Below are 23,897 nucleotides of genomic sequence, written 5' to 3' on the forward strand. Positions count from 1 at the left end.
ACTCCCCCAGAGAGCGGCGGGCCCTCAGCGCCCCGAGGTTTCCGGAGAGAGACGGGGCAGAGGGTGTCACTGGGGAACGGAAAGTCTGTGCGGGATCAGGCGATGGCGGAGGGGACGAAACCCCATTGCCAGGCAGACGAGCACCCTTGTCTGGGTGCCCAAGAGGAAGGCGTGGCAAGCGGCAGGGAGAAGAGCAGACGGGCCCGGGGCCACCCTTAGCTCTGACAGACGGTTAGGGAAAGGCTCAAGGCACACAGAGTGGTGCGACGTGTGCCTACGGCTGCGGGCACCTGGCCCAGGGTGCGCGTGCTCCTGCACCGAGGGGCCGGGGTGAAAGGGCGGCCTCACTCTCAGGTGGGACTCTGACCACGGCCACGGGAGGACCACTCCGAGGCCGACCACGAGAAGGGGGGACGCACGCAGGAGACGGGGAGAAAGAACGCGGGGATTCGCCTGGCCAGCCGCAGCCTGGCCCCCGGCCTCCCGCACCCAGCCTCCCTGCGGGGCGCTGCGCCCCGGCTCCCTGAGGGCGTTACAGGCCTTAAAAAGCCACGCGGGCTCCGGACTCTCTTCGGCCGTCTGCCCGAATCTACAGTGAACCTGCCTGTGCACACGGACCACAGAGGCTCACGCACCCCCACACCCCAGGCTCCTCCGCTCCCCGCAGGGTCCCAGTGCCGGGAGCTGGAGTCGTGACCGCTGGTCAGTGAACCACCTTTTCCGGTGCCTGAAGCTCCCCAAGGGGAGAGGGACGTTGGGGCGCCACTCCCGGCGGTGGCCCCTTCCCACCTCTCAGCCAGGACACAGCAGAGCAGGTGTGAACCTCTGTGGCCTCCAGAGGGGAGCCGGGGAGGGCCGGGAGCACCCTTCCTGTCCCCCGCAGGCCAGCTTCACCGACGTCGAGGCTACGACCCCACGAGCCCGCGGCACGGTAACAGGATGGACAGGGAGTTGCCGTGGGAATCTCCAGGAAGGAAGATGCAACACCACGAGTGAGAAAAGTTAGGATGAAAGGCAGAAACTCCGCAGCCGACAGAGCCGAGCTGAGCACTAGAGGCAGGTCAGGGCCTGCGTCCTCCCCCTGACCCAAGCTGCTGAACTCTGACTCAGAAGGCGCCGCTGATAAAGCAAAACAAACCAAAAGAAAAAGAAAAACCTCCCATGGGTCCTAACTGAGTTGTGTCTCAGGCAATACATCGATTTGTTTAAAACAAGAGGTTTTATCAGAGCAAAAATCCCTTACTCTTCTGTCCAGCAACCGCCAAGAACAAGGCGATGCGATGCGGCTTGGTTTCCTTGACAACCTTATCTTCGCTGCAGGCACCACGCTGGTCTCTAAGCAACAAGGCTGTCTTCAGAACTGCCCAGAGGCAGAACCCATGGTATCCCAGGACTCCGCAAATCAGGGCCGGGCAGTGGGTCCCTGACAGGGCAGAACCCAAGGACCAGGAACAGTGCCGGGCCCCAAACGCCTTCCCTAACCCCGGAGCACCCCAGCACCCCCTCAGGTCCTCAACACCTGGACTCACCTCTCCGCCCTCACCTGCCACAGCCAGTCACCGCAGCTAGGCATCCCCACTCTGCACAACGCCCTAAGCGACCCAGCAGGCGGGGAGGGAGGCTGGCCCTCGAGAACCGGGCCCCGAGGGAAGGCTCGCCCCCACAGAGACTGGCTGACTTGGTGATTCTGCAAGGCAGGGACTTTGCAGGAGAGGGCGAGGGGACACACACACAGCATGCTGCTGTACTGACATGTAAGAAGCTTTTGCACCTGGACACAGAGTTGGGTGTTTTTTTCCCCTCCTGCATGCTCTCACTTCTCCCCTAACATCTCTGCCAGGGTTCCTGAGAATCCGCAGAAGAGGAAAAAATGAACAAAGTATCTGACAGGGACAGCCCTGAACTTGAATCAGCACAAGAGAGGGCTGGTGACAGCCGAGAGCTGCAGCTGAAAGCAGATGGAATTTGGAAGCGGGAGGCGCTGACCCGCGGTGCTTAAACTGTTGTTTGCGATAAGCAGGGTCACCGCTGGGGCTGTGGCCCTCTCCCTGCCAGGCAGACTCGCGCCTGGAGTTTACCTCCGGGTCACCTGGGAAGCTGGGGCGTGGGGCTGGACTTGCACCTCCCTCCACCCATCTGGAATCCCCCTGGCAAAAGTGGTCCCGCGTAGGGTCGAGCAGCCAGTTATTTTCCAAATCAGATAAAAACTGGGGATCCCGATGCTAACTCGTAACTTACGTGTGGTGATGAAGGATGTGGCCTGGGCAAATCACGATCATTCAAACACGATTTCCACCTTTTATTGTCTCCATGAGCTTTGAGTTATTTTCTAATTAAATTTTTTCAGTCGCCTATCAACAAGATGGATCCGTTTGCGGCCTCTCTCCTTGTTCATTCTCCCTCGAGTAGAATTATTAAGTAGACGGGACTGAATTCATTTTCAAGCCCTCATCTGCGGGCCAATTACACTAGCTGAGCTGCCGAAGGAGACGGATGAAGCCTCCGGGAGGCCAGGAGCGGGGCTCAGGCCATGTGGGTGGGCTGCTCAGCCACATTTGCAGGCTTGGGGAAGAGAACAGGGAGGAGAAGGGGGGCAGGGGTGTTGCAATGCTCTGGTAGTTGCTGCACTTTGGGGAAGAGCCAAAACGGGATCAAATGCTTATTCCCACGAGCAACCCACTGCTGATGAGCAGGAGGAACCACAGTGGGTTAGGGGGAGTCTCTACATGAGGATGGGGTGATGCTCCCTGGGCGGGTAACATGCAAGACACGCAGGCCTGGGGCCACCGATTCCCCGGACGGCTGGACCCCAGCAGGAACGTGGCTTAGGACGGCTTGGGGACCAGGTGTCCGGCCCCAGCTCCCGGACCAAGGGGCCACAGGAACCGCATTTGCAGGACGCACGCCCCCTGCTGGGCAGCCTAGAGAAGAGCAACTTCTGGCTTCCGGTCCCCTCCCTGAGCTCATCAGCTCTGAAACCGTCTCCAAGTCAACAAGAAAGAGGCCCAAAGCACAGAAAGTTGTGCAAGTCATGTCAGCTGTGCTCTGCTGGCAGTTACTACCCAGAAACGCAAGACAAACCAACGGAGCGGGGAACAGGCCTATGGGTACATTTCCTTATCACTTCACTCGTATTTAAACAGAGAAGGAAGGAAAATGGAATTTTGACTTCAGAATTCATCCATGGGTGATTGTTATTTGCAGAACACACGCAACATTTTAATTATTTTCAACTCCACACCATTACAGCTTTCAAGGGAATGGAGACAGAATAAACCAGGGTCTTATTAAATGCATAATTAATATGCACTGAAATTAGCATATGTGAATATGAATGAGCTGAGATGCTTATAAAGTGTGTACCACAAATGCTATCGATTGATTAGGCTTGTTATCGGCTACAGCTGCTGAGCAAACGAGGCCACCCCAGCGGCGGGGGAGGGGGGGAGCTGTGAGCCGATGTGGTGGCGTGGCCGCTGCTGCCGGCAAGGCTATCGGAGTTTTCAAAACCCCAAATTTTAGGGGAGATACCAGCTTTTACAGTGAGTCATTGACAAATCAAGCTCTTGTTTTGAGGGCATGGTGAAGCCAGCACGGACCCCCGAATCTCCATCAGACAGCAAGGCCTTTGCTTGCAGGAGGCCGGCGGCGTCCCGCAGGCTGCAGGGCCGGCCTGGGGCCCCTCCACGTATTTCTCGCTGCAGCCTTGACCTGGGCAGGCCCCCTGGCTGACCAGAGCGGCAATGGCCAAACACTGGCAGAAAGACGACTCCTGTTACAGACGGACTGCCCCAGTCGCAGGGGGCGAGGCTGCGGCGCGGCCTAATCTGCCCGTGGCCTCGTTAACTGCAGGGAAGAGAAGAGCCGCCCAGTGCCCACCCTTCTCCATCCCCACCACTGTGGAGGGAGGGGTTGGCCGTCGGTCCTGAAGGCCCAGGCTCAGCTGCAACTCTGAGGGCGGTAGAGAGTCTTTCCACAGCAGCACCCCGATGCTCCCGTCTCCCGAGGGCCTGTGCTGGTCCTGTGCCCGCGGGCGGCGGGCTCGGCCGGCGCTGTGTTCTTCTGTGGGGCGCCTGTGGCCGAGGCGGGCTGGATCTCGGGTGCCGCTCAGAGCGGGTAGGTCTGCACCACCCGCAGGCGGCCACAAGCAACCTGGGGCTACGCGCAGAATTAGGCACGTGGAAGCCGGCTACGTCAGCGACCACTTGACCCAGGATTAAAGTTTCAGTCTGATAACTGTAAGATGGTTTCTCCGTTACACACAGCGCTGTTTCAGCAGGACTGCATTTCACGTGAACCTGGTTCGTTTGAACCCCACACGCTGAGGGGTGCACAAAGAGCCAGACTCGGTATTCAAGCAGGAATACGAGTGGTATGAGTGGTCCCCGTTTTATATATATATATATATTTATGTAAAAATGATAATTGTTTGACTCTTCTAGGTAATCTCAGGTATATTTTAAAATTCATTTCACCTGCTTTTACTTTCTTTTTTAAGCACGGCTCCAGGGGCGAGGGGGAAGGGAGTGAAAGCCACATTATCACTTGCGTGGTATTTCTATTGGACAGTAACGGTCTCCATGCTTCATGCAGAAAATTCCAGAAGCACTGACAGATTGATTATTTGAACACTGAAACAGATGACGCTGTCGCCTCTCACTTGGCATCCAGATCATACAATCAATAAAATTATAAAAGTATGAGAAGCATTTAGACTAGAAGCCTAGATTAGAATTAAAACTCAGGGCCTCTCCGGCGGCCTAAGGATTAAGTCTCGGGGGTGTTACTGCTACGTATGGCCTGAGTTCAGTCCCCAGCCCGGGAGTGACCCCTAGGGCGCGGCAGACCTCTCCTGTCTCCCCGCTGCTCCCCTCAGCAGTGCACTTCATCCATCTGCCTGTTCTGCTCCCCACTCTGTCTCTGGAGAATCCTCTCACCCCCAGTTGTTGCACTAAATAAATAACTCTCTTTAAGGGAAATATAAGCCATGCCCAGGGGACAGCACAACGAACACTGACGCCCAAGGAGTGAGAGCGCCTGAGCCTCCCCACCAAGAAACCGCGTCCCTCGGCCATGCGCTCAGGGCAGTGACAGCAACAGGTGGTAGACATGAGGGAAGCTGTCAGGCCACCGGGCCAAGAGAGTGCATTTCATTCTTGTCCACTAGTCAGTGTGGCCCTGGGCTTCCTGGGGCCACCACAAAGAAAACAAGTCTCCCACACGAGAGCACCCCGGGTCACCAGTCACCTCTCATCTCCACAGATCATTGTTCGAGGGAGGCTAAGCTTTGCCCAGCAGCGCGATCTGGTGTACCTGCGCTGCTGAGGAGAGCTGGCCAGCCTCTGGCACGTCCCCGCAGACATCGGCCGGCCAGCGCCGCAGTGGTTCTCAGCTGACCTAAATGTCCTTCCTCGAAGGCTGGCTTGGTTCCAAAGAAGCTGTTCCTGAGCAGGCCTAGGCTGACACCGCCAGTGACGCTGCCTGGTGAGGGGTGTGTGGGTGGGCGTTTACTTGCAGATGACAGAGCACAGAGAGGAGATGACGTGCACCCTTCGCCTTCCTCCACCGGCAGGGAACAGCGCCATGGTGACGTGGCTGCGGGCGCCTGCCACGCCATCCCCACCTCACGCCTCTCTGACGCCGCCGCAGTGACGCACCTCTGGGCTGGCACGACCCGTCGTTTATGGAAAAGTAAATAAACTGCAAGCAAACTTTGACGCTGAGATCGTTTACGGATAATGTATTTGTGACGCACCCATCGCTGAGAACAATCATTGACTGTCTTCCCTGCGTACACAGAGCCTCTCCCGGGGCAGCCTGGTGGTGGGTGTGGGGGGTGGGGCTCAGAGGCTGGAGCAGACACCTCGCACCTTGGGACCGACGCGTGGCTCTGCACCTGTGCCATTTACACCGGGAGCTCGGTGGCACCGGGGGTCTCGGAGCTGGGAGCTTGCGTTTCAGTTAATTCGGATAAACCATGGAGCACCTGGGGACGGCAGGCCGCAGCAACCCTGGTCTTTTGGACTCCAACGCCTGGGCTTGTCCTCGTGGGCCTGGGGACGCTGCTCGGCGGGCCAGGGCCGGTCTCACAGCTTTGACCAAAACCAGCTTCTAAGCCACACCTCCCGTCCGTCATGGAGGGGCCCCTGGGAGTTACTGGAAACTTCCAGCCCTCACAGCAATAAGCATTCCAATGCTCTTGCTTTAATTTTTTCTTGAATTTACATAAGAGGGAGGAAGGATGACATAATCTAGTTGCTGTGGAGATGAGTCTTGACTTTAACCCAGATCCCCGAGCCGGTTGAGACTGTGGCTTCAGTTGTGATTTCCTTGCTCCGAGGCCCAGAAAGTAGGGCGCAGCACCTGCGGCTCTACAGCCTGAGGCAAGAGCTGCCGCGAAGCGAGAGGTTGCCCCAGCCCTTCTCGCGGGATCCCAGGGATCCCAGAACTGTGACCTCACCCCTGCCGTTCTGAAGTGCAAGCCCCCGTGTACCCCGGCTGTGCTGACAGCGTCTGCTCCCTCACGCACCCAGGAACACAGTATGCTGAGCGAAATGTCACCCAGACAGAGCCAGGCTAATTATAACGTCAGCCTTCCCACTGAGGCACAGATAATTAAAGGAGGATGTTACAATGTTTTCAAACTCCCGGAGCAAAGGAGAAGCATCTTCAAACGCAACCTGCTGGAGGTGAGAATTATGAAGCGGTATGAGGCCACCCCGTTCCAGGCCCCCGGCACGGGAAGCACCCTGTCTGTGAGGGTCAAAGCCAAGGCCAGCCAGAGCAGGAGGCAGGAGAGGCGGCGGGAGGGGACGGCCGACCCGGGTCCTCCTGTGTCCCGGGCGCGAGACGTGCTCTTCGCGGGGACAACTCGGCGAGGGCCTGCTGGCTCCCCTGTCATCCCAGCTAAAGTGGGTACGGGAGACGTTTATCCCATTTTACAGCGGGGGAAAGGTGTCCCACGAGCTTCCCTCGGGCCCCCCAGCCATGAAGCCGCCGGTGCGCCCAGGACCCCGGTTCACACCAGGGCTGGTCCCCCTACGTGACCCTCCTCTATGTGGTTTAGGGTTGATGGATCCTTGTGGGTTGGGGGGTGCGCCAGTCCGAGCCACACGCCTATCTGGGGCACCCTCCGTGGGCAAAGCTTCCGTCCAGGCCCCCCGTGCCCAACTCCTGGCTGGACAGAGCCGAGGCAGCCACGCCGACGGCCGCGGCCGGGGTGAGCAGCGCACAGTAGCAGTGAGCGCGGCCGGCAGCAGCGAGGAGTGAGGCTCTCCGGGGGTTTCTGGCATCAGCTCCGGAAAAGATCCACCAGGAGAAAAGAAACGCAGGCGGGAGGCGCCCTGCCGAGACGGCCTGACGCAAGCCTGCCCGTGAGACCTGGAGTCTGGGCCTGAAGCTCTCCGGCCCCGGTTTCTGAGGCAGAGATCCGTCCAGCACACACAGAGATCGCCCACCGCACCCCGAAGGGGCCGTGAGCGGCAACCTGGCTCTGAACCGCCCGCTGACCCTCCAGCCGAGGCGGGGTCCCTGGCTGGGGCGCACCCCTCCTGCTTCTGAAAGCAGCGCCCCGTGGGGCTGAGGCTACGGCATCATGCCTTTCCCTGGACGGCTGACAGCAGGCCTCTCCACTCGGGCTCTGTCCGAGGACGATGACAGTCACCTCCCCTCCTGCAGGGCCTGGGGGCAGCACTCAGCCACCGGCGGTGACCTCACGCTGGGAGGAGAGCGCGTCCCACCCGTGGTCCCTGGGCCTGTGAGCACCAGACTCAGCTCAGACTGTGCAGATCTGAGCTGCAGCCACGGAAGACGCCACAGAGGTGGGCGGGGCCTGAGTGACCACGGCCGAGACTGCGGGGCAGCCAGCAGGCCCCCAGGGCCCCAGGCTCCCAGGCTGGGAGAGCCAAAGGGTCTCCCTTAGCCTCCCAGTGGGGGGTCCTGTCCACACCCTGGCCTTCGCCTGTGAACGTGGGTTCAGGCTCCGGTCTCCAGGCGTGTCCTCACCCACTCTGTCCATGCCGATTCGTCACGTCACCCTTCACCTAGCTCAGCCTGCTGGTAACTAACGCAAGCCCAGAAAGAGGCCGCCGGGCGCCAGGGAATACTGTTCCTCACAGCCTTCTGCGTGTCTGGGGCTCTGGGGTAAGGGTGGCCAGACGGTGCAGGCCCCTGCAAACAGCACCTCCACGTGACCCCGTGAGTTATAAATACCCGTTTCAGGCAAGCTGAGTGAGCAATCTCAGGAAAAACGCAAAGAAAACCCAAATGGGCCATCTCCTGTAATTTCATGACCCCAGGAAGAGGCACAAACGCCGCGACTATTTTGGTGTCTGAGGATGCGGGTTTTGTTCCTGAAACAAAATGACTTCTGATTAAAACCTCAAGCGTTTCATTTAAAGCCACGAAATGTGGTCCGTCCGGAGTCGCCAGAGACAAGCCAAATAATTAACACCAACTGCCTGGCTGTTCTGGAGATGCCCAGGGTGACCTCGGCTCTCTTGACCTTGTGACAACAAGCAGCACCGTGAGCTGACTTTTAGGGGGGATAGGAAGCTTGTGGCTCATCTAGCGGCGAAACTGAGCTAACTAATTTCTAAAGCAAAGAAGAATCTGCGTCCACATTACAAGGGCCACCGAGGCCAAGTCCTCCCTCCGCCCGCCTGGCAGCCGAGGGAGCCAGGAACCCTGGCTCTCAAAGGGGGGATGTTGGGGCCGAAGGCGCCCCCTTTTCAGGCAAGGGGGATGGCTGCGTCTCCTGCCTCAGGGCGGCTGTGACACAGGAGCCCAAAGAAAGGGGCAGGACCTTGCAGGATGCTCCATGCATGGGGACGATCACGCTCCAGCATCAGCCCCTCAGCCCACCCTAACAGAGCTCGGCAGGTCCAGGTGGGCTCAGGGACCGGGTGATCAGCGCTGTCAATACGCCCTGTTGTGTTATTTTTGCCAGAATCACCCGGTGCCAGGGCTAGAGGGACGCACCGGGGTCACTACCACGGGGGCAGTGTTCCATGAGACGCACGAGCCAGCATCCCTTCAAGCTCTCAAAGTGGCTTTCCCACCCGCGAGGAAACTCTGGAGCCTCTGCTGCGGCCGTCAGCTACTCCTGAGAGATGAGCAGGAGTTCAACTGCCAGGTGACTTTGTTTAAAAAAAAGATTTACTGATTTATGCATACAGAACTGGGGTACAGGCCAGAGGTGCAGGGGCGGTGAGAGGATTCAGATCGGGGAGCAGAACAGGCTGACTGACAAGTACACCGCTGAGGGGAGCAGCGGGCGGGTCAGGAGAAGTCTGCCCCGCCGTGTGGGTCACCGCAGGGGCGGGGCTCGAACTCGCGCTAAGGCGGCTGTGGCTTGTGGCTGGCCTGCAGTGCTGCGCTTTAAGCCCCGCGCCACCAGGGAGCTCAGCCAGTTGGCTTTTAATTCCACTGTGACGCAGCGGGGAACATGGCCCCGCGCCTCCCGCTCAGGGCCCTGGAAGGGCGCCTCCCCCACACCTGCCAGCCAGGTGTGCTGACCGCCGGCGGTCCTGACCATTTCCCCCTGCAACAGCAAAGCGGCTGGCCCAGCTGGCCGTTTCCTGCTCTAACACAGGGTGTCCCTCCTGCTCTGGTCTGTGCTGGTCTCAGGGGGGCTGTGCCTACCCACAACTGCCTGCCCTCTGTGTCCGGGGCAACCTTCTCTGGCGGGCAAGGTGCTCGGCCGGACCCAGGGGAAGCTCTGTGACGGGGGGTGTCTGAGACTCCCCAGCCACGTGCCCTGGGTGCGCGAGCCGGTGTGTGTCCACATCCCAGAAGCCTCTGGGAGGCAGGATACTCGCTCACAAGCTTTCCTACGTTGCTTCCCCGTTTAAAAAAAAAAAATTAAGAAAATGTCACCCCAGGACACAGGAAACTAAAGCAGCAAAGACAAAACACTTCCAGAAAATCCATTATCCATTTAGTGCCTGTGTAAAAGCTGTCTGAAAGCCAGGAGAATGCCAAAACTGGTTACATTTTTAATCGGCTGTAACAGGCCATGTGGAAGGAGAGACCCTGCCAGAGATGAGCCGGCCAGGCACGTTCTTGAAGGTTCTTATCCAAGGACTGGAACTGCTGGAGCCACTGAGTCCCCGTCTCTGTAGACCAGAATCAGATGCTCCAGATGCCAAAAATGATCCCTGGAGGGGTCCTGGCGACCAACCAGTTTGCACTTCGACCCTGGGTGGCTTCGCCCTGCCGGGCGTGTGCCAGCGAAGCACAAACGCCCTCCCGGCGAGGCTTCTCTCCCCAGCTCCAAACTCGCTCACCCAAGCCCAGCCAGACCCACACCTGGACACCCAACTGGCCAGCTGGCATACCCTCCGCGGCCTGCTCGCTCCAGCTCGCGGGTGGCAGCGCCATCCCTGCAGCTGGTCAGCTCTTGGGGTCCTTCCAGGCGCCCCTCTTCCCCTCACACATCCAGCATGAGCACAGACTGCTGACCCCTCCCTCAAGGATGCGCGGGCTGGGGTCCCTTCGTCCACCCTGTGGCCTCGGGCCGGCACCCTTGCAGCGACCCCCCACGTGCCCCTGCACCCTTGTGGCGACCCCCGGCCCACCCCATCTTTCTTCACTTCATCTAAATAGCACCCAAAAATTCTTTTAAAGTAACAGCTCAAGCCACTTCTCTGTTCAAATCTCTGGGAGGCTCCTCTCGTTGAGAGCCAAAATGAAGATGCCCACGACCCCACCTGGGCAGGGTCAGCCTCCCTGCCCTCGCCTGGTGCCCCACCCGCACCCTGCTCCACTCCACACTGGACACCTGGCGATTTCTCAGCGTTGTCACGCACATTTATAGCAAGGATGTTTCAGGGTCACCACATTTTTAATTAATTTTCCCCTTACATCACTGTAAAGTGCCCCCTGTTCTCCTGCCGCCTTAACACCCGAGGATCACCACATTTTGGTGTCTTCCCACACATCTTCCTGCTGATACGCCTTTGTTTTCTGGCCCAAGTTCAAGTTCTGGGTGGCGTGAGCAGACGCAGCACAGGCTGACGCCCGCTGACCTGCCAGAATGAGCTCAGGAAGCCTCGCCTGAGAGCACCTGGGGGCAGGAGGGCTGGGCCAGGTGGTGCAGGTAGGCTTTTCTCACTGTGTCGTCTGGGCTCAGAACATTCTCTGGTTCTCCCAGGAGCCAGGGAAGCAGCACCGAAAGCAGAAGGCTCTGCTCTCTCCCTGGGTGCTGAACCAATGGACCAATCTTCAGTCCTCGTTAAGTGGTGAAGGGCAGGGAGATGGCCGCCTCGCCTGGAAAGACAGCACTGGCCACTCCTCCAACACTGACTGGCATTTCGCAGACTAAACCTGCCTGGTTATTCGGCTGTCGTGGGTAGCGACCTTTACGCAGACCTGCGTGGGTCAGCTTTGTGCTCTGGGCTCCCACGAAAGGCTTCTGCTAGAAAATCAACCCAAGGTTTACTCACAACCCAGAGGGCAAGGTCAAGTGGGAATCGCGAAGCAGATGCTGTTAATAAATCTGGGGGCAAGCCAGCTGCCAGGCCACGTGACAGAAACTTCAAGGTCAAGACGGCAATCACAGAGGTCGAGAGCCACGCCAGAGGACGCGTGTCTGGCCGACTGGATCGCGCTCCAGGCAGAATTCATATATGCTGGAATGTAGGTCATCTTTATAGATGACCCAGAGTCTTCACAGGATGTCAAGCCCTCCCCAGGGAAATGCGCACAGCGAGGCGTGGCCAGGGGTCACCACTCCAATTCCAGGTCCAGACAAAAGCGGGATGTGGCTGTCTCAGGACTCAAGGGCGGGAAGCCCTGGCCGGCCGGGTTTCACTGACGCTGAGGACAGCGGCCATGTTTCCCACACGCACGGCCCAGCACCGAATGGGAAACGAAGTTCAGAGAGCTCACGCCGCTTGTGGAGGTAACCAGCCAGCAGGGCTGGAGCCGAGATTCTGAGGTGGACGGCTGCGGGGACAAGCCAGCCGCCAAGGTCACACCAGGGACATTTAAGAGCAGGACCTGAATAACCCAGGGCCGTGTCCCCCTGAGGGAACGGGTGGACTCCTAACGTGATGAGGCGCTTCCCTGCTCCCTGCAATGTATTTTTTTTTAACAGCATCTTTCTTTCTACTGTATCTGTGCATTCCGGTTACTCAGAATGAAACACCTGTTATTTTGGAAACGGAGCACCAACAGGACATCATTTTCTTTTTCAATGAAAAGGAATCCAAAGAGTGGTGACTCACCCCCGAGGAGGGGTGAACCCACTCTACATCACACACAGCGCTGGGAACCAGAATCGCCTCAATTAGAAAGAAAATGAAGAGGGATTCAAAGACGCAGAGGAAATGGTTCCAACACGCCGGAAGGGAGAGGCCCCGCCGCCAAGGACATCTGGGAGAGTCGTCGGAAACGCGGCAAGGAAGGGACACAGCTGTGTTCACAGACGCCCCTCATGCGGTGAGCCGGGGGCCTCCCGGCGGCCCTGGGCTAAGTCCGCGCCCCCGGGGCGCCGCAGGCCTCTCCTGTCCCCCCGCGGCTCCCCTCGGCAGCGGACTTCAGTAGATTCTGCTCCCCACTCTGTCTCCGGGGGACCCTCTCACACCCCCACGCCACTCCCTGCACCTCTGAACTTTGGCCTACACCCCAGTTCTTCTGCACACAAATAGATAAAACTTAAGAAAAAGAACGGAAGGCAGGGCACCCGCCACTCCGCTGGTGGGGACGCCCGTGTCCCGGGAGCTGTGCTCACGATGCCCAGAGGCAGCCAGCGTGCCCCTGCGTCTCTCCCGGGCATCCACCGGGACTCGAACCAAGTCTATTCATCTTGGCAGGGCAGACGCCCCCCTCGGGCGTCCTTGGTCTCCCACCGGAAAGACCCCACGTGCGGGGGTAGTGGACACCGGGCAGGGTGGGTGCCCTGCCGGCCCCCCAGGACGCCCGAGTGTGTCGCCCTACATGGACTCAAGTGTGGCGACTGGAGGTGCCTGCTTCCTTCTTCGCGTTTCAATAACCACCTCAACTTGGGGAAATCACTGTTCACCAGCTGACACCCAAGTTTCTAAGGCGCAGGCCGAGAAGGGAGCCGGGTCACATAAAGGACGCGGCTGCTGGAAGAGGCGGAAGGACGGTCTGGACAGACGCGGGGATGGAGAAAAGGAAGCCGAGGCTCGCGGGCAGGGACGGCGCTCTCTCCCCCACTCCCGCCCAAGCCCCGCCGGCAACTGTACCCCCAGTCTGCTGGGCAGCGAATGGCAGCGGGCTCCCCAGCCTCAGGGAGGGGCCTGTGGCTGCCCCGCCCCCCGGGGGGCGAGGCACGGGGCTCCCCGCAGCTGCGCTGGGCCTCACCTGGCACGTTGTGGATGGTGATGGCCAGGATGAGCAGCACGATCCTCCGCCAGCTGCCACCGGTCGGTGCCAGGGCCCCGGGGGGCCCCGCGGGGGCCACGGGCCCCCCGGGAAGGGCGGCCGCCCTCTTCCTCTGGTACGCCTCGCCGTTCTCGCTCTTGTCTGCCAAGGGAGGAACAGAAGAGCGCTTTGAGAATAGCGGCCTGGGGGTGTCTCTGGCCCGACTCCCGGGGAGTGGTCTCCAGCCCAACTCCCCGGTGGCTGGGGCGGACTCGTCGGCTCCTTAGTCCTCCACCCCCCACTGACCGTCCACTCCGCAGCCACGTTCACTGGGCGGGTACTCAGCACCCAGTGGCCAGGCACTAGCGGGTAAAAATAATAATGATAAGCGGGGTGTCCAGGCAGCCCCCCTTTAAGACTGGCAGACAATGCTGCTGTTGGGAGCAGATTCTGGAACGATCTGCCGGCCTGGCTGCCTCTCTGCTCAGCCAGGCGTCAGCTGTGTGGCCCTAAATAGCACCGCTGTGCCTTAGTTCTGTTTCACAGGACCGAGAAATAACAGCCCCTGCTCCGAGGGGCCCTGGCAGGGTCGGGTGAGCCCTGGGCTTGTGAACTGGGGGCGCGCTGGCCTGACCCAGGTCCTCTGCAGAGAGAGCTCAGAAAGTTTTACCAGCAAACCTGGAGCTGTCCCCGGGGTAAGTAAAGAAAAGCCAGACAGGGAGAGCTGCACAAAGCCCGGCGGGTGGAAGGGCAGGAAAGCCGGGCCACCAATGGCCGGCTCTCACCCTCCCGCACAGGCCCCACCGGGGCGCGGGGGTGGCACGCCCATCCACCCCACCTGTCCCCGGGACACCGGGGCGCTAAGGCTGTGAGCAGGAAGGGCACAGCCTCGCCTCCGACCCGGCGCGGCCCGCTGCGTCCGCGTGCAAATGGAAGCGTGCGCACTGTGACGGCCAAGCCGCGGCCGCCACTAAGGAGTCAGGAGGACAGCGAGTCCCAGTCCATCCCGACAGAGCACAGGCGCCTCTCCCCTGGCTGCCCTCCCGCAGAGAGGGCAGGGTACGCCTGTGCGGGTGACCAGACTCCAGACTCCTGAGGTGCTAATTTCTCGAAGGGCAGCTCTGGCCGCCTTGGAAGTGGGGCCGGCAGAGGGAGCACATTCCGCGGTGGGGCAGGGCAGCTCGAGTGGAAAACAGCACGGAGCGCGGGAGAGAGCGGCCCTGGGGATGTCTGGCTGCACCCTTAGCCCCTGCAGCCCCCAGAAGCGGGGACCAGGACGGACAGGAGTCGCAGATTCGGGGTCACAGGTCCTCTAGCTCCAGAGCCCCCCCCCAAACACGGGGTGATGGGGTGAGTGGTGCTCACCAGGATGGGAAAGGAAGTTCACTGCAGGATGTCCAGGGGCTTGAAATGCTGAGGTGTTTAGGGTGCACAGGGGACCTGGGGGCTGGGTGGCATGACCCTTTGGGACGGGTTTGGGGGTGGGGGAGAGCTGGGGGATCTCACCTCTGTCATCACCCCGCTCCTGACAAGCCCCAAGGCAGTGTGTGAACCTGTCAGACCTATTATTCCCAAATGTAAAGAAGACACTGTGACACGGAGTACAGGCTCGGGGTGACAGTGTGTCAGGAGGGGCAAGGGGCGGGGGGTGGGCTGCCAGGCTCACTGTTGCTGCCGAATCCCTGCCTCAGTTGACAGTGTTGTTTCTGCTGCCCCCACCCCCAATTCTTGTCATAGCACTTCCTATGCGGGAGCAGAAGTTACCTGGTGTGGGGATCCCAAGCGGAGGGCAAAGGCCAGCCCCGGGCCCGGGTCGGCCCCTGCCTGCAGGCCTAGCCTGTTTCCCTGCGAAGACAAGGCTCAGAAGTCTCCAGCCTGGAGACACCATTCGGATGGGCAGTCGCTTGGAAGGAGGGCAGGAGGCAAGGCCCTCCGCCTGGAACATCTGGCCAGATCAAGGCCACATTAACCCCCGTGCTGGTCACCCATGAGCCCAGCCCCCAGGGAACACACAGGATGTTTGTTGTCCCCGTGCTGATGTAACTGGACAAATCGAATTCCTGACGTGGAACCCCAGGCCCCTGAGGCACACACACCACAGATGAACAGATCACCGACCCCTGGGGCTTTACAAATGGCCCCAAGATCTCTCTGCAGATGATTTGGTTGAATTAGCACAAACAGGCAAATCCTCGCCTGTCAGCACACAGAGCTTGCAATCCTGCTTTCTGAACCCCAGCCATGAAACAGAACAAAGGCTGGTTGGGCTGCCCCTCTGCAGACTGTAAACATAACACCAGGCCAGAAGCTGGTGAAAGCTGGGAAAGGAGGACCAGTTACTTGTATTTTTCCTTCTTTCCTGTTTCCCAGAAAACCGGCATCATTTGGGGGAAGAAACTCACCATTTTAGCAACATGAGTGTAACTACAATTTTAGTTCTGTTTCATTAATCATTTACAGGATTAGAATGACTTCCAGTGTCTAGTTCACGCTGAATTTAAGCATGAAATCGCCACTTAATGAGACAGAAATGGCCCTGGAACAGGGGCAGGACCTGACTCAAGGACAACATTTTATTGTTCAATTTTGTTGTCCCCCACAGGCTAGTAAACAAGAGGTCAAAACCTGATGAGCTACTATTTGCAGTAGGTGATATATACAAACAACACAAACGCCCAAAAACAGATGACTGGATCAAGAAGATGCATTCTATATACCCAATGGAATATTACGTAGCCACCAAAAAGATAAAAATGTGCCATTCACGGCAACGTGCATGGTGCTGGAAGGGATCATGGTCAGTGAAATAAGCCAGGAAGAAAAAGAAAAATGCCAGATGATTTCACTTATAGGAGGAATGTGGGAGAATCAAATAAGGGATCAGGGGAAAAAAATAATTGTAATGGACTGCAAAACAAAACTAGCAGGCAATTATAAATGAGAGACATTCTGCACGGGAGGAGACAGGAGAAGGATCAAAACGGAAGGGAAGAGCACCCAGGACTGTGGGGATGATGCAGGGTGAACTGGCAGTGGGAATTCCAGAGGGAACACACCTGAGAGGAGAAGCACACATTGTACAAAAAGGAAGAAGAATGTAAAATATATAAAAAATAAAATAAATAAAGGCTCACTAATCACAAAAAACAAACCAGAAACCCCATGAGCCAGGCCCAGACACCTGCTGCCAGGCGGATCATTGTTTGCCTCATGAATCAGCTTTCCAGTCCTGAGTTCTCCTTCCACAGCTTATCAAGTTGGCTGCTGTGGGAAAAAAGGGGATCACAGACCCCAAAGTCTCGCAGCCTGAGACCAGGCGGGTTCAGCTGCCACGGACGGCCCAGGCCCAGCTGCCACGGACGGCGCCCACAGCCAGGGTGGCCGGCGGCCTCCGGCCAAGTCCACGCTCCTTGCTTTCTCAGCCACCGGGGCTCAATTCCTTTGTTCTCAAACCCCAGCCCTAAAACCTGTCAGACCTCGGGAGGCTCTCGCCCAGAGCGGTCTCCCCGCAGCTGTCTCACCTTGTCCCTAACCAGTGACGCGGACTCCTTCCCGCCCTGCCGCTGTGTGTGGAGTCCTCACAGCCCTCCCCCAGCCTGGAGCCGGGCCCCTCCGTCCATGCCTCTGACCCCTGGCGGGGGGCGTGGCGGGCAGCGACAGGCCTGCTCCTGGCTCGTCCTGTGTATAGAGAGGGGAGGCAGGGATGAGGCCGCAGGCACTGCTGTGGACAGCGCTGGTTGGCATCAATCAGCGCACAGGGAAGCCCAGGCCCACGGAGGCACTTCCTAGCAGTCCTCAGGCTCTCAGTGTGAGCGGGTGGCTCTCCCGTCCCCGTCTGAAGCCGAGCTCGGAGACGTCGCACTGAACGAGCACGGCCTGCCCGCCTGCCCGCAAGCCTCTTATTGTTTAGTTCTGCAGAGCTGTAAAGGCTACAAGCAACACACAACTGCACTGAAGACTATTCTCCAACGAGAACAAAGCCCCTGCCCCTCGTCCAGTCCACGCACACTGCATTTTGGGGCTTTTGCACATTTACAGTCATGGTGAGGACCCGGCGGATGCCTCCATGCCTGGCCCCAGGCTGCAGGCAAGCGCGGGCCCTCCGTGCCCTTAGCAGTCACTGTGCCTGCTGAGCAGGGCTGCAGTGAGGACGGAGACACATGCCAAGCTCTTGGTACCAGTCCTGGCACCTGCAAAGCACGATTCGTGTTAGCTCTTCCTCTTGACGTTTTAATGTAGGTTTCATCTTCCACTTGTTTCGCTTCAATCCGCAGAAATATTTTCTGAATTTCTTAGCCTCTGTCATGCTAGCTTGTAATGGCTTGAAGGCCTTTCGCTTAGGTCCTGACCCAACGGTTTGCAAAGTTTCTTCTTCATGACACGTGAACGGGTCAGTTTGTATTCCAGCTGCTGCCAGCTGCAGTGTCTCCCTCTGGCCACGAGGGGGCAGACTCCTGCTTGCCCACCGGGAAGGCCACGCACCCCGGGAAGGTTCCTGCCTGAGGTCCGCCCCAGTTCTGCCCTAGGGCTTCCTGATTCCTGTACCACAGTGGACCAGTAAGAGGCGCTGGCCTGTCCCATGAAACAGAGCTTAGCGAGTTGTGTGTGTGGAGGTGGGGTGGGGTCTTCACGCACAGATCCTCAAATCTTTCCTTGCTTGCCTGTCACTAATCGTTGGCCACCCACTGGGTTCCTACCGTGGAACCAGCACCTTACAAATGAAACTCAGGGCTCTGCCTCTGAAAGCAAAAGAGAGGCGAGACCCCCTTCATTCACCCGGTGCTCCCTTCCCGCCTGCTACCTTTCCTGTTCTAATTCCGGCTTTAGCTTAACCCCAAAAGGAGAGGCTTCAGCCGACACAGAGAAACAACATACATTCATTGTTGGGTTTTGGGCTTCTGCAGCGCCAAATCCTGATGGCTTACGGGGAAAACGGACTTGCAAGACCTTTGTCCTAAGTGCTGTCTTTCAACCCACTGGACACTGACTCTCAGCTTCACTGTCAGGACTCGGGGATGGGGTAGGGGTGGGACCGCCCACCTTGGAGATGGGGAGCGGGGAGGAAGGACACGAGACACTCCTGATGCCTCCCTCAGCCCCCGAGCCTTCAGGCTCTCACCGAGGCCCATACATTTTCTGGGACCTCTGGCAGCCAGCACCTATGCTGCAAACGTACCCAGCGCCCCACCAAGAGCGGAGTGTTCATTTACGTGCCTCCCACTCAGGGTGGCCACCCAGCCACCATTGCTGGGCAGCACTCCCAAGAAAACAAAGCCAGTCCTGTGCTTCCCCAGCTGGTTGCTAGAATGTCGACGAGAAAAGGGAAATCCAAGCCAATCTGAATGAGGCCACCTTGTTCGAAAACTCTGGTTGTTCTGCGTCGCTGGGCTGAAAACTCAGTGTCCAGCCCCTGCCCAGGCTGTTGGTGAGGACTGCGGGCCTCTATCCGCAGCCTCGTGGGGAGACCCTCAACGCACCCAGAAGGGAATGGAAAGCATAGGTAACCCTACCCCTAAAGGCATTCAGGACTTGGGCCTTGCCTGGTGGTGCAACGGGTTAAAGCACCACATTATGAAGCTGTCCGAAGCCCCTGCAGCACGAGTTCAATCCCCCGCAAGGGCGTGACCCACAGGGCGCAGCAGATGTCTCCTGTCTCCCTGCTGCTCCCCTCAGCAGTGTATTTCAGTAGCTTTGCCTGTTCTGCTCCCCACTCTGTCTCTGGTAAAACTTCTCACCCACCACACCCTCTGGCCTGTACCCCAGTTCTGTAAGCATAAATAAATAAATCTTTTTATTCAGGACTTAGTTGAATGCCTTACGTGGCGCTCAACTCTCGGGCAGGTCAACGTGACAGGAGCCCGTCAGGCGTGGGCACAGTGTCTGCCCCCCAAAACATGACTTGGGCGTTCCCCCAGGTGCTCGGAGACACTCGGAAGTATTTCTAGCAATCAGAGCATTGTCTGCACGCTCCTGCCCTGGGCACTGGGCTGTTTCTGTTTGTTTCTAAATATCACTGTAAAGCCTTGAACTTAAATAAACAGTCAGAAATCTGAACAAAGTTCTTAAAAGTTGAGCTGTTGATCAAAGGGCCTCAAAGCCTCTGTCTAATTAATTTCCAGAAAGGCCGTGCCATTTACACTCCTGCGAGCGGTTTCTAAGTTCTCATCTCGCCATTTCTTAGTCATCCTGGGCATCTCACATTTTAAAATAAATGTATCCACGTACAGGGGATGACATTTCCCTTAATTTGTCTTTCTCTGACTGCAAGTGAACATTTTTCATCGTTTTCGACATAGTTCCTTGCTCTTTTATGAAAGGTCCTTTGCCCAAGTGAGGCCTCTTTAAGCAGTGAAGATGCGATCAGTTAATTCCGTGCAGACACGGTAATTTTCCCCTGATCCACTTATGTCTGTCAATGACTAATGAGGCCGAGCTGTGAGCAGCAGGTATAGTTCCAGGTTAGGCAGATGTATCCACCTGGCTGCTTTGAAGTTTCCGCCTCCATTTTTTAAGTTCCTTTCGGAGATTATTCATGATGGTACAGTGCCTTAAAAAGAAAAAACAAGTGCGCAAATTGCGTTACGCAGAACATGGCCTAGTGCAGTCCCAGAGCAGCTTCGCTCTGTGCTGAGACATCGCTGTGCAAAGTGCACGCAACCAAGAACTCCCCCGGCTCCCTGGGCTTCTGCTCCCCACGGCCCTGTCAGTCCTAAGCGGCCCCGCGGCCCTGCAAACACTGTGCACAGCGGAGAAGACTGTACTGTGGAAGGATCCTTGCCAGAAAGGCTGAATTGAGCAGAGAAGAAACACCAGAGCATCCTGCTGCCCTTGAACTTCAATTAAAACAAGCATTTTTTTAGGTTAAGAATATACCGGCTATGGCACAGGCCCATGGCACAAAAAGCATGCATTTGTTCCAATTTGCATCTAAGTGGGTATCCTGTGATCGATCTGACAATCCTACTTGGGCCCAAAGCTATAGGCTGGGGAGAAGCTGGGCAAACTGACTGCACCCCACAAGGCAAACAGCCACACACCGGTGCAGGCCGTGGGCACAGCCTTCAAGGATGCACCCAGTGGGTCATGCACAACCCGGGACAGGAGAAGACGCGGCTGGAGATGACGGAGACTTCGTGGGAAAAGAGCCCAAGTGTTTATTATGCTCAGGGAGGAGCCTTCAAGCAGAGAAGTATCTGGAATTCAGGAAACATGACACTCAACATAACCTCTTTGTAATTCTGCATAGCCTCTCTATGACTGTAACAGATTTCTCTGTTTATCGTTCTAATAATCACAAGCCACACAATTACCAGAGGGTCAAATGCAGCCTGCAGAAGAAGGCTGATTCAATTCCCTCTTCAGCGAGTACATCTTTTCCAGGCACTCAAAGTAGCTGCCTTATCTTTGATGCTTATGAATAAGCAATTGCTTAGCTACGACACAGATACAAATAGATCTGCATAATTGGTAAAAATTAAATGTACATCAGCATAAGACATGAGTTCACTATGAGCTAAGGATTTCTCACCCATTAAGCAAACCACCCACGAAAACACTGCTGGTTCCAAATATCTAAGTGAGATCATCATTTCTGCTCCTGACACATGGAGCCAAAGTTTCCAAAGAGATTAAAGTGTCCACCCACTGGGTCAGTGCTCCCGCTATAAAGAGACAGACAACCACGTTATCAACGTGAACTCGTCCTGATGCATGAGCTGTGAGCTAGAAACAAGTCTCAGTGGGTTTCAGGCTGTCTGTGCAGTTCTTTGCCCCCCGACCCCGACGGGAAAGATCTCCTCATAACCTTTAGGGGGTCCAACAGCAGCAGACATTTGCTTCAAAAGAGCCCCTGGACAAAGAGCACCTTGGGAACATGGGTATCTGCAGGGGCCTTGCCAAGGACCCTCAATCTTGCCCACAGAGATGGCAGGTCCTTGCTTCACTCGCGTGGTTACATATCGCCAGGGAGGAGAAGCAGCCGAGAGGGAGGACGGAGGTCAGGGTTACATCCAACGGCTGGCATCAGCTCATCACTCCCCCTTTGACATAACGTGTCTTCCTGACATCTGAGCATGCGAATGAGGAGCCAAGACCATTTAGGATGGCATCACGGGGATCCCTAAAATGGGGAGCTATTGAGTCAATCCTCGGGAGAGAGAGGGACCCAGAAATGCGCCGGTCATGTCTTACATCCCCACCCACCCCAAGGCAGCTCTGACACCGAAAAATTTGGAAAAACCGTGTTTTGGGCTCCTCAACTACAGCTCTGTCTGCACTGTGGTCTGCCCCCGCCCCATATCACTGCCCAGTTAGGGGTCCCAATAGTTTCATCTGGGGAGCAAGGGACACCCAGAACACTTCAACCACTTAGTGGGGAAGCCGTGGACATTTAAGATTAGACATTAAAATGAAATTGCCTTGTCTTCATAGGAAATGTCAAGTCCTTACGTTAAATAAAAACCCACTTTTCTTTTTCATGTAGAAGAACTGGGGTACAGGCCCAGAGGTGCGGGAGGTGAGAGGATTCACCAGACATAGTGGGGAGCAGGCTAGATAGATCTACTGGAATCCACCGCTGAGGGGAGCAGCGGGGAGACAGGAGAAGTCTGCTGCACCCTGTGGGTCACTCCCTGGCCGGGGATCGAACTCGTGCTGCAGTGGCAGCTCTGAGACTTCATCCCTAGGCCACCTGGGAGGCCCCCTCTTTTCATTTTAAGAGGATAAGAGTCATCACAAGGGAATGATGCCGCGGAAGAGCAGAGGGAAGGAAGGTCGATTTCCCCAAAGCACTCTCTCGCCTGCCCTAAGTCTACAGAGGGGCTGGCCGCGGTCAGTGTGGGGTCAGCCTACAGCATCCTCCCCGCTATTCACAGCTCCCACTTCCTCGCTCCTGGGAGTGAAATTCTGGCCCAGCAGGGATGTCCACAATGGGGGCACTTGTGGTCAGTGGTGACCGCTCATGTTCTCTCCTCAAACCACGGGAGGAAGACGGTAGCTTCCCCTTGTCTAAGGCCGCGGGACTGAGAGGGAAGTATGGCACTACAAGGTCGAAGCGAGACTTACGCCGCAGACTATGTCTTGGCCTGCAGACATTCTCGCTTTCAGGAAGTCAACGACCGAGGACGGTCACCAAGGACGAGGCGGGCATCTGCCAGCAGACGGAGGGAGGCCTCCGTCTGTCCTGTGACCAGACTTCCTGGAAGGCGCAGGAGAGCAAGGCCCCACGAGGAGAGTGTGCCCGGCACCACTCTAAGGGGTAACAACAGAAACCAACTCATTCACTGGAAGGGGATGGGGGTGCCCAGGGCCTCCCTCCACACCATCCCCCAAGGAAAGCCAAGAGCGCATCCTGCAAACGAGACAGGGCCTGGAAAGCCCAGGACTTCCTGCCCTGCTGACAACATGCCACCCTTGGGGATGGCGCTGCACCCCAGCCAGCACCAATCCCCAGCTGGGAGGCTGTGCGCCCTGGGGGCTGGCCACTGGCCCTCTGCTCTGGGGCCCAGCCCAGCCAGGTCACCTCGGGTGCAAGGAAGGAGACACCTGCAAGAGCAGCTTCCACCCTGAAAGGTCAGCTCTGCACCAAGGCCCTCGGAACTAGGGAGGGGGGCACCCCCACACAGCCCATGGATTTGGGGGCTGAGCAGTTAGAGGAGGGCGAGAAGGAAACCGGGGAAAGGAGTCACTCCTGGGGAAGCTTTTCCTGTGTCCTCAGCGGCCTTATCCTCACCGCATGACCCTGTGTTCACTGTGCACTAGATTTTCCTCTCTTTAGAAAGACTCACTTATGTGAAATCCAAGGCAGAGAATTCCCCAACTAAGTTCCAGTTTTCTGCACAGAACACTAAGAAAGGCCCAACTCTAAAGGTCTTAGCTTTGTCCAGCTTTAAGGGAGGTGATTTAGGTAGACTTCCAACACTAGTGTTCCATGCCTACAGCCAGCCGCTGCACACCAGTCTGAAGCCCCCTCACCCGGAGACCAGGCGGGAGTGGCTGCAGAATCGGCACAATGAATAATGAATAATGAAACGAAATTTTCCTTCCCGGAAAATATCCACGCACATCTGCACCGTGTTTCACACACACTTTTTGGGAGTTTATGGTCCTACTGAAGGTTCAGAACTGCCTCCCAAAATCTTATCTGTTAACAGATGAACATTCACTCATCCCAATGCCTATTTTCTGGAATGTGAACAAGGGTCAGCAAACTTCTGGGAAAGGCGCAGATAGAAACGACGGTAGACAGTGTGGTCTTCTCGTCTGCCGCAGCTACTCAGCTCTGCCTTTACCAGAGACCACTTGGAGTTGAGCTGGTGTGTCTGTTCCAATAAAACTTTATTTGCAAAAAAGTAGGTTGCGGGCCAGAGTCAGCCCGCAAATAGGTAGCACTTGGCTAAAGCCTGATATAGATTTGCTAAAAGCAGAACTTAAAAAATCTCTTAAAAATCTATTCTTGGGCCCTCCCTGGTGGCGCAGCGGGTTAAAGCGCAGCACTAAGAAGCTTAAGCAACTTCCGCATGAGTTCTATCCCGCCTGCCCAGGAGCCTGCCCAGGAGGAGACCACAGGG

General features: G+C 57.2%; 1 protein-coding gene across 4 annotated transcripts in view; it reads right to left on the bottom strand.

The window, feature by feature from the left end:
- SLC39A11 (solute carrier family 39, member 11) overlaps window positions 1-23,897 on the bottom strand; it is a 212,718-nt gene that overhangs the window by 70,745 nt on the left and 118,076 nt on the right. For all 4 annotated transcript variants that reach the window (XM_004693467.2, XM_004693466.2, XM_012733146.1 and 1 more), the window contains exon 6: window positions 13,330-13,491. In XM_004693467.2, the coding sequence (XP_004693524.1) occupies window positions 13,330-13,491 (162 nt within the window). The remainder of the gene's footprint in view (window positions 1-13,329; window positions 13,492-23,897) is intronic.

Source organism: Condylura cristata, unplaced genomic scaffold (genome assembly GCF_000260355.1).
Source record: "Condylura cristata isolate star-nosed mole 26May11 unplaced genomic scaffold, ConCri1.0 scaffold00038, whole genome shotgun sequence".
In the NCBI taxonomy this organism is placed as follows: Eukaryota; Metazoa; Chordata; class Mammalia; order Eulipotyphla; family Talpidae; genus Condylura; species Condylura cristata.